The sequence below is a fragment of the Cicer arietinum genome, chromosome 3 (genome assembly GCF_000331145.2).
Source record: "Cicer arietinum cultivar CDC Frontier isolate Library 1 chromosome 3, Cicar.CDCFrontier_v2.0, whole genome shotgun sequence".
NCBI classification, from domain to species: domain Eukaryota; kingdom Viridiplantae; phylum Streptophyta; class Magnoliopsida; order Fabales; family Fabaceae; genus Cicer; species Cicer arietinum.
In genome coordinates, this window is record NC_021162.2 from 44,640,219 (window position 1) to 44,651,462 (window position 11,244).

At 26.5% G+C, this 11,244-nt stretch overlaps 1 protein-coding gene across 1 annotated transcript; it reads right to left on the reverse strand.

Moving 5' to 3' along the window:
- Positions 1 to 9,231: 9,231 nt before the first annotated feature.
- Positions 9,232 to 10,829, reverse strand: LOC101509915 (zinc finger protein ZAT9-like). Its single transcript, XM_004493957.4, has one exon. The coding sequence runs from the start codon at positions 10,460 to 10,462 to the stop codon at positions 9,395 to 9,397; it is 1,068 nt and encodes a 355-aa protein (XP_004494014.1). The 5' UTR covers positions 10,463 to 10,829; the 3' UTR covers positions 9,232 to 9,394.
- Positions 10,830 to 11,244: the final 415 nt, after the last annotated feature.

Genomic DNA, 11,244 nt, shown 5'->3' on the forward strand with positions numbered 1-11,244 from the left:
TTATTATTATTATTATTATTATTATTATTATTATTTCCTTTTTTAATAAAAAGTAAAAGTCGGACAAAATTAGGTGTCAACAGAAAGCTTCTCAAATTGCAAAAGATTTAGTTCTGTTTTCTCTTCAAATATCAAGATCACACTACTGATTCTTTTATCAAGAATCTATTCTCAAACACGAGTTGAGCATACTCAAATTCTCCCAATATCTTTCAATCATTATTGTGTAAACTCAAGACTATAAGGGTTGTTTATAGTTTGAGTAGTTTTGTAGAAAATCCTTTTATGGTTAAAAGGTGAATTGTAAAATCCTCTCTAAAGATTGATAGGTGACCTAATTGAATTATTTCTAGGTGGAAAGGAGTTGTTGTTACATATCAAGGTTGATCTGAACAAACTTGTGTAAAACCAAGAACGTTCTCCGTTTGAACACTTAGTGGAAAATCTCATAGTTGTGAGGACTGCACGTAGCCCGAGTTGGGTAAACTAGGATATATCATTGTGTGATATCTCTTCCCTTATTTCTATTTACTTTCAGTCATTTTGATTATCAAGTTAAATAGATAAGCTAAAACTGTGATTTTAACGAACCAAGAATGTTCTCCGTTTTTTGTTTCCAAAACAAAGAACATTCTTCATTTTCTGTTTTCACAACCAAGATCAATGTTGAGTTATTTTCTTAAGTTTTTAACATGAAATTTTAAATAGGTGAATTTACAATTCAAACCCTCTTCCTTGTAAATTGACATTGCTACTTCAATCTTCCTATTTCATAGTTTTCAAATCGTAGAAAATGAAAGAATAAAAAACCACTTATTATTCTTCTTCCATTGGTGAAAGCTTTAATCAGGTTATTCTCAAATTTAATTGTGAAAGAAGTTTTTTTTAGAGTTGCTGAAACTAAAAAGAACTTTGGAAGATAATTCTATGCATTTGCTAAAGGGTAATTTCTCCATTTTTGTTTCTCTTTTTCCCCCCATTTTCGTTCTTGTTTTTTTTTTTTATTGTAAGTTATCTCTCATTTTTTCTATTGTTATATCAAAGTTTGCTCACATATTTCTCAAGTTTCTCTAATTTTGTCCTTGAAACTCAGGCGGACAAAGCCAAATTGAAATACCACTTTCACAATCTTGACCTACCCATAAAGATTAAGTGTTTTTCCACGAGGTATCTATCCAAGGAGATGCATCAAGAACTAAAAAAAATGAATGATAAATCAAGTATTGTATTGCAATTTTTAATATGACTACATGAACCAAATTGCTAGTAAGTGAATATTGTTAGGGATTGATTTATGTATATTGATTATCATTTTTGTAGGTTAGAATATATGAAATTAGATGACTAGTTATATACCCCGATGAGTTTTGTACAAGGCCACCACCCATCAAGGCACCTACATCATCATTCATGAATGCACGACCACCCATTAGGAGACCTACACCATTACTCATAAGTGCACCGCCACCGCGATCCATTAGAGAACCACCACCCATGATAGGACTAGCTCCTGGACCATCAGCCATTAGAGTGTCATTTGAAGAATGAATCAGTGGAAAAATGAAAATATTTTGAATCATGTGTTTTGTCTTGTTGATATTTTGCTATATTTTGAATGATGTAATTGACATTTATTACTTATTAGTCTCTCTTTTTGAATCATTTAGATGATGTACTTAACATGTATTTGGATGATATTATGCTATAATTTGGATGATGTAATTGACACTTATTTAGAGTAAAATGAGATTCATTAATGCATTTTGGTATTTAGTTTATTTTGAAAAAGAATGCCTCAAAGGCTAATTTGTTTGTAATTGTAATTTTTTGGGAACCTATTTGTTTATAAGTTATAAATTTCATATATTAAATTGAATACCTTATATTTTCCAACAACAATGTTACATAAGTGTCGCGTCCGGTTTGTCAGCGAAAAAGGAGTCGCCACCAATTTTATTTTTATTAAAGGAAAAATTAGATAAAACCTAAAATAATATTTTTGAACCAAAAATTTGGATTCGGGAGTCGATTACGAGTAGAGAAGTATTATCACCCTACAACGTCCGTTAAAACGGTTACCCTATAATTAATTATATACAAACTATTTATTTATTTATTTATTTATTTTTACCCCAAAAAGAATAATAAAAAATTAAATTATTTACATTAATGAAAGAAGAAAAAATATTTGTTTTATTAATTTGGTTTGACAATGGTAAGACCTTGCTCCTACGCATCCCCAGGTGAAATAGGGAAATCAAAATACACGTAGTTCTTAGGTAGAAAATATTTTTGTGTTGACCGATTTTATTATTATTTTTTTATATATGTATTAAAAAATAAAAATAAAATGTAATAATAATAATAATAATAATAATGATGATAAATATGATAATAATAATAATAATAATAATAATAATAATATTTGTCTGTTTTAAAGTAAAGAGGAAAAAAATAATTAATTTAAAGAAAAAACGTAACGTGGCGGTATGTGAACGAGACAGATGGACACGACGGTGAAATAATCTGTTAAATGATTTGCTCGTACGTTGTCGGATCTGTTGCGACACAAAGGCCACTAACGATTGAAAGTGAATAATATGGTGCAGCGATCGAGGATGAATTTCATCCGGCGGCGACAACCATTAATTCTAATCTTAAGAGTAATTATTTTTTTATTTATTTGATAAAGACGTATTATGAAGTTTATATTACATTACAATATGACGAAATTTGTTTTCTTGATCTATAGACATCAATTAGTTACATTTTTTTTTATTATTTTATATTGCAAAAAAAAAAAATTTGGATTAAACGATTTAAAAAATAAAATGAAAGCTTAACAATTGAGTTTATTTTTTATAAACAAAAAAAAAAAAGAAAGAGAAACAATATATATATTTAAAAAAATACTAGTAAGCAGAATAGAGAAAATGATACCTTGTACTCTCAATTTGTGTTTCCAATTGTGCTCCCCTTTGTCTTCTTGTAGCAGATTATTTATAGACTTTTGGGTATAGATTTCAAAAGACAAAAGAATAATTGTCAATTGATTACCATTAATCTATTTTTTTCGGTTTCTTTTCTTTTAATTGGCCACAATTATACCGATTCTTATTGTTATTGACTCATTTCCTCGGTTTTCTTTTCTATTCAATTGATCACCATTATTCTGATTTTTACGACCATCAATCAATTTCTTTTCGATTTTTTTTTATCATTTATTTTGATCATCATTCCATCGATTTTTATGACCATCAATTCATTTCTTTTCAGTTTCCTTTATTTTTATTTCTTATTATTTTTTTTATATTTTAGAAAATAGTCTGAACAAGAATTAGAGGCAAATAAGAACCGAAAACACTTGTGATTGTTAAAAGCTTATATCTCTAATTATTTATTTTTATTTTTATATTTCTTCACATATATTTATTATTATTATTATTATTATTATTATTATTATTATTATTATTATTATTATTTCCTTTTTTAATAAAAAGTAAAAATCGGACAAAATTAGGTGTCAACAGCATAAGCATATTCAATGACTCAATTTTATTCATCAACTTTGTCTTCCACACCTTTTCACTTATATGGTCCTCAAGACTAGTTTCTCATTAACCAAGCTTAATTATTTAGCCTCATCAACCCGTAAAAAGAAGTTGCAATTATATATATCTTCTAGAAAAAATTAGAGAAATTGGAGAAGGGGCATGAACAAAGTTCTCTTCTAAAGTTTTTTTAGTTGTTGCAACTCTAACAACAACATTTCTTTTAAAATGACATTTGAGAATCACTGAATTCAAGTTGTCACCAATGGAAAAAGAAGAATAAGTGGTTTTTTATTCTTTCATTTTATATGATTTGAACACCATGAAAGAGGACGAAAATGAATTATATAAATGAAGATTCTTGGAAAAATAAGATATGAAATCATAGAAGAAGAACAAGAATGAATTATATAGATGAATATGTTATAGTTGCAATGATGACAAAATTTTAAATTTTTTTTAAATGAGTTTCAATTTTGTTTTTAAAATCGGACAAGTATTTCCAAAATCAAGAAAATTAGTCATCTTCTACGTAACAATGAATTGACTAACAACTGACTCCTCCCGTAAACAATTAGTGTTTACATCAACATCATTAACATAACAAACTAACATAACGACTAAAATGTCTGACATGGATCAATTTGAAGGTATGATTTACCTATTTATAAACTTCAAAGACAAAGGTCTTATCCCTAAAATTCCAAGAAACAATTTGGTGAAGCTATATATAAATAAGTCTAGAGTCTTAGTTAAAAGTAGAGTTGAGAATTTAAGCCGAGGTCTGGGACCCCTTTTGCATTGAGCGACATAGACCAAATACCCAAAAATTTAAGCCTCACAAAAATTTAAGGCTCATACCCTCCTATTTCCAAGTGGCCTACGAGCTTTTTTATCTTTAATTTTATTTGTATTTTTTCCTTTACTTATAGTTTGAGTGTTATTTTAAAATTTAAAGTAGGCTTTCAAACCTCTTTTTGAAGTATAAAAATTGTGTTTGGTCATTATTTAAAAATTATGAATATAATCTTTGAAATTATAATTTTTTGCAGAAAAAAAAAAGATATTATGTATTTAATTCATCTGTATTGTATATCTATATTTTGTAATTAATTTGTGGGTTAAAGGTCAGATTGTTGGTTGACGTTTCATTTGTATTCTACCCTACATCTCCATATTTAAACCTGTCACCTCCATAATTAATGTGAAAATATAATTTTTCCAACTAACTATCATTAAAACCTTCAACTTTTTTAACTTCTCATTTTTTCACCATTCTTTCCAAAATATTCGCAAGTTTCAAAATCACAATATCAAGAATTTTTGAAATTTTCAAAAAATTTGAAACTTTCGAAATAAAAAATTCCAAATTTTTTGAATCTTTCAAACAATTCAAAACTTTTGAAATAATATTTTTTTGAAACATTCTATATTTAGAAACTTTTGAAACTTTTTAGATTTGAAAACTTTCAAAACCTTCCAAATTTTCGAAATGTAATCATTATTTCAAAAGTTTGAAACTTCCATAACTATCAATTTTAAAACTTATTATAAATTATTAAAAGGATAAAATTATATTATCATATGTCTTGAAGGGGTAACAAGTTTAGGTGTAGATACAGAGTAAAATCTTCATTGTGGTTACATGCCTAAATTAAGATTAAGGGCTATTAAGATTAAAGGCTATGCTTATCCAATATCTTATATTTCTCAATATTTTTCTAGATTCTAAAATTTTATAACAAAAATTAAGTTCCGGTGTTAAAAAATAGATTAATAATGTTACTAAAAACTCTAATTTAGTAATAATTTTTATCTGTAAACATTAATTAAAGATAGATGAACCATCGTCTTAGCTTAATTGGATCATTCATATTGTGGTATTCTTTGGTCCAACATTTTAAATTTTTGGGTCACTTTACGGCTAGCCTAAATGGACAGTAGACCGGTATATCATACTCTGGGGTTTCTACCCCACACCTAAACTTCCCACCCTCCAATCAACATGAATATACAATATTATCCTTTTAACTATCTATAAAACCTTCAAATTTTTTACCTTTTCATTTTTTCACCCCAAATTTTGAAAGTTTAAAAAAAATATATTAACCTTCGAAACTCTCCTAACATTCGAAATAAAAAGTAAGTGTAATTTTGAAAATTTCAAAGTTCCGAAATATTAAATTTCCAGATTTATGAAAGTTTCAAACAATTTGAAAGATTCGAAATAGTAGTTTTCCAAAAATTTAGAAACTTTCGAAATGAAAAATTATAAATTATTTGAAAGTTTCGAACAATTTGAAACTTTCGAAATAGAAAAAATGAATTATAATAGGAAACTTTCAAAATAGGAAACTTTTAAATTAAGAAACTTTTGAAATATGAAACTTTCGAAACTTATGGCGAATTCTTTAAAGTTTCAAAAGAGGGGCGAAAAAATGAATGATAAAAAAATTGAAAGTTTTATATATAGTAAAAAAGGTAAAATTATATTTTTATGTTGATTGAAGGGTGAGAGGTTTAGGTGTGAGGTTGCAGGTAGAATACTCCAATAATCTAATTACAAGAGAGTATGTTTCAAATTGAACTGAAGAAAAAAAAAAGTCTCTTAACGATACTTCAAATATTGGAAATTTTTCCATCCACACTCTGTACAAGTATCTTAATTTTTGTTTAATCCCCTTTGGACTATCTAATTCAAATGGGATTTATTTAAATCGAACAAATTGAAAATTTAATTTTTTTTAAATATTTTACACCTTCAAACAAGTATATAGGTGTAAAAAAATTGGTAAGTTTATATTTTATGTTTTTAGATTTGTCAATTTAAAATTGTAAAAAATCTTAAATAATTAAAAATTAGTATTTACACATTCGAATTCCATCAAGACAAATCCTTTTTTAATTGATTATTTTGAAGAGGTTTAAATCTAAAAAAAAAGTTTGAAAATTGGGAGTTTTTCATAATGTAAGAGAAGTGCAATTTCTTCTTTTGTTAATAATGGGTTAGAGATCTAATCTGCCATGAAAAAAAGTTTCCAACTATTTTTTTTTATTAATCTCTTATTTGTTGTAATGTTTTTAAAAAATTAAAGAATATTGAGCATAAATTAAATATTAATAGATGAATTTGGATCTTCTTATATGGAAATCGCTCAAATAAGATCAAATTTTTGAATTTATTTTTAAAAACCGACCGAATCTGCCGTTATAAATTTTATTACTTATTATTTTTCACTCAAAGATATTTTTTTATTAGTATGTTATATTGCATAAAGTATTATTTGTTAGTTTTAATTAATTTTTTAATAATAATGATTTTTTAAGTTGTTATATGTTGATTACTATTTCATATAATTCAAACATAATCGATATATATTATTTTGTAATATTAATTTGTAGTATAGCATATATAATATTTTATCAAACTTGTTATATTAATTTAATTTTATAATATTATTATTAAAATAATATATTATAAATTATAATTTGGATGAGTTCAAAATTGATCCAATTTAAACTGCATTAATTTGAATCAGATTTTTTCTAAATTATCATCTAAACTTATCAAACCATAAATTTTATTTTTATTTTTGAATTAGATGAATTTTTTCTCAAAAATCAAACCGCATCGCGAACATATTAAATTGGAGAACAGAAACAAAGTCGCCAAGTACATATATTCATGTGAGGTTTAATTTAGTGGCATATAAAAGAAAATACGTAAATGAAGCGATAGATTAAAAATATGAAATTGTCGAATGGAACTCATCTAAAAAGATAAACTTTTAAAATGAATGATGAATCTATGATTGATATTATAATAATGTATTATTAATGATATACGTACACATAATATTATTTATGAATCATTCGATTTAAAAGAACAAAATTCAAAATTATTCAAAATTGTTCAAAATTGTCCCTCCACCAAGAAATGCATGGACAGCCCAAGCAAGTATCCTACTTTTAAAGAAAGCATATAACATTGCAGCGTCATCATGGAACTCAACTTACCACTTTTCAATATGATTTCTAATTTGACTAAGTTGTTAACAAGTAAGATTTATTTTAAGTGAATTCTCAACATTATTTTCACTAAATTGTAGTATATCATATCATTGACCATCTCCAATAACATAAAATTAATAATAATAATAATAATAATAATAATAATAATAATAATAATAATAATAATAATAAGGTTTAGTTGCAGTTTTAGTCCCTATATTATAACCAATTCACAGAAATAGTCTCCCTATTTTAAAAGTTGACAGTTTAAGTCCTTCCCTCATATTTCTAAACTAAAAAATGCAGAATTGACACATTTTTAATGATGTAACATACAATTCTATGAAATAGAACCATCTATATTAATTAATTATTCATATGTCATTAAATAAATTAAAAATATGAAAAATTTATGAAGTTAAAAGCTAAGTTTTTACTGCATTTTTTTTATCGTATTATATGTTAAATTATTTAAAACATCTCACATTATTATTTTTTAGTTAAAAAATCAGAAGAAATGACCAAAATAGCCAACTTTTAAAATAAGACCAATTTATTGAATCAGTAAAAATAGAGGAACTAAAATTATAATTAATAATAATAATAATAATAATAATAATAATAATAATAATAATAAATAAAGATGGTAAGAAATTGATGTTAAGTCTATCATATCAAATTAATGTGGATGACTTAAAGTTTCTCATATAGAACAAAAAGACCAACTTTCAAGTTGGGTGTTATTCCATTTTTTTTAATTAAAAAAAAACTCACATCACATCTAATTTGATTAAATTAGTGTCTTTCACTTACTTAAATATAGAGAAGTAGATAATTTCATATTCGAGCATGAATTTATGTTTTAGTGTGCTTGATTGATTTGCAAAAGGTGAAAAAAATCCAATTTCTCAATATTGATAACACCCAACAAACTTGCCATCATGCTAGAAGAAAATTTTGGAAACAAATTTAAGTTAAATTTTCAACAATGCTCATTAAAATCTCATCAATATGAATTAAGTCGATTAGAAGAGCTCAACATAAAAAACTAATTCATTACTCATGACTTAAATATAAGATTAAATATTACAACTTAGCGCAAGCATGTGCTTAATTAAGTACTTTATTGAAGTTTTTATCTACTCTATTTGAGATTCTAACATTCAACTAGTTATGGATAATAATGGAGAAGAAGGTTGAAAGTTACGATGAAGTGTAACCAGAAACATTTGAAAAATGATGAGACAGAATTTTCTCAGGTAGACAAAAAGATATAAAACTTTTAAAATGTGGCTTTAAGAAAATGAATATAATAAATAAATTAAGAGGCGTGAGGAAACGACATTTATTTTCATGAATTGTACAATGCTCTTAATTGGAAGTCAGTAGTGGAAGTTACTTTTAAATTAATATAATATTTACATGTTGAGATTGATCAACTTCCTGTCAGAATAACATTCGTATTTTAATTATTTTAATTATTTTAATTTTAATATTCATCATCATCGATGAATAGAAAAACAGTTACTTTGATTTTGCTTGGAAGCTGAAACATAACCCACTAAACACAAGCATGCTTGTCAATAATAAAAACAAAATAACCATAAAAACTTTGGTTCCTCCATTAATCCACACAAAGTATAATTGAGAACTGAATTACAGTTAGTAATAGAATCATTGAAGAAATATTATATTATTATTATTATTATTACATAAATAAAGTATTATTTTGAGTAACCATATAAGTATAACAAAATTTGCATAACATTATTAAGAATAATTAAAAAAAGAATGTTACCTTTGGATCATAAAAGTGACCAATGCACCAATCCCTAACGGGTTTTGACAAATTCTGCATCTGAAACAGCAGAATTCTCGATTTGACTAACATCATCATCATCAATTGGAGCAGGAAGATTAAGATCTATGACACTTTTTCCAATTTTTGTTGAACTTAAAATTGGAACTGTTGTTGTTGTTGTTGATGATCCATGAATAACATGTGTTCTTTTGTGCCCACCAAGTGCTTGACCCGAAGAAAAAACCCGAAAACAAACAGGACATTCGTGAATTTTCTTTTCCACTATTCCACTTTCAAATTCAGGTGGTGATTCTTCAACATTTATGTTCATTAATTTAATCTTCTTGTGACTTGCTCTATGACCACCCAACGCTTGATATGATTTAAATACTTTGTTACATGTTTCACATTTGTACCTTCCTTTACGTAATTTATTATTCTTGATCACTTTAATTTGCTCTTGAGATTCATCACTCTCTTCCAAAGATCTTTCAATTTTATCTTCTTCTTCATCCTCTTCTTCTTCCGGGTCTTCGTCAACTTCATCGTCAATTTCATCTTCTTCATTGTAATCTCCCTCTTTATTCCATTTGTCTCTGGACAACAACATTAGACAAAATGCAACATCTTCATCTGTTGTTGCATTTGAAACGGAACTAGCGGGTTCATATTCAACAACCGAAGATTCTGTCTTGTTACAAAACTTCACTTTTTTCATTACAGATTCATCATAATAGTTTGGATCGAACCCGCGAATTTTCCACAGCCTTTTGGATCTTTTACGAGTTGGGTTATTCTTTGACGATTCCGTTTCACTCTCTCTATCTGGAAGAATGGAATCATTATCAATAGTAAAATCTTGATTTATATGAGGAATGTTTCTCTTTGGATAACAAAGATCCTTTTCATAGCAATCATTGTCTTCTTCTGACGTTGATGAGGGTGCTGATTCAGCTTCAAAACTAAGTTGGATTGTTCTTGATGACTTTTCTTCTTGTTTATTAACAATCAAATTCATCATGTGAGATCTCATGTGACCTCCCAATGCTCTTCCATTGCTAAAACTTCTGTAGCAAAGTTTGCAGTTGTATTTGTCCATAAAATATGAAGTTAAAAAAGCAAGACAAGAATTCAAGGAAAAACAAAATTGAGTTAGAATTTTATGATTTGTTTTGGTTTTGAGAGAGAAAGAAGAGAGTGTATACAAACTATAAAAAGGAGTAGGTGACAAGCCTCTCCCTTCATGCCAAAAACATCAATAAACAAATTTTATTAAAAATAAATAAATAGCTCTTCAAGTCAAAAATATTTATAACTTAATAAAAACATAAGAAGTGAAACAATGAATTTAAAATTGAATTTATTGATATTTAATTGAAGATGGACATGCAGCAAGTGAGAGAAGAACATGTAACATGCCATACTTGTCCGTTTCTGTATTTATTTCCCATTCAAATCTTCTATTTTCTCTTCTGAAATTTGGAAAATAATTTTCTTTTTTATTTGATACATAAATAAAATTTGATTAAAAATAAATTAAGAGATAGTAAATGTTTGATCAATAATTATTTTAGTTAAAATTCAAATCTAAAATTGATTCAAATTTTATTGAAACAAACTAAAAGAGAAAAATTAAATTATATGTCGAGTTACTTAATATTTCAAAAAAGAAAAAAGACTTATCTTAATTTTCATGGCACAAAAAGCTTTGGATTGATAAATAATAAAATATATATTTATATTTTTTTAATAGTGGAGGGTAATTTCGAAATTTCAAAAGGGTTTGAAGGAAACGCAAGGAGAGCCTTGTTGAAACGGCGAGGCCAAGTAAAATAGCTGAGAGGGTCTTCACTCAATTCAGAAACAAAACGACCACCTCGA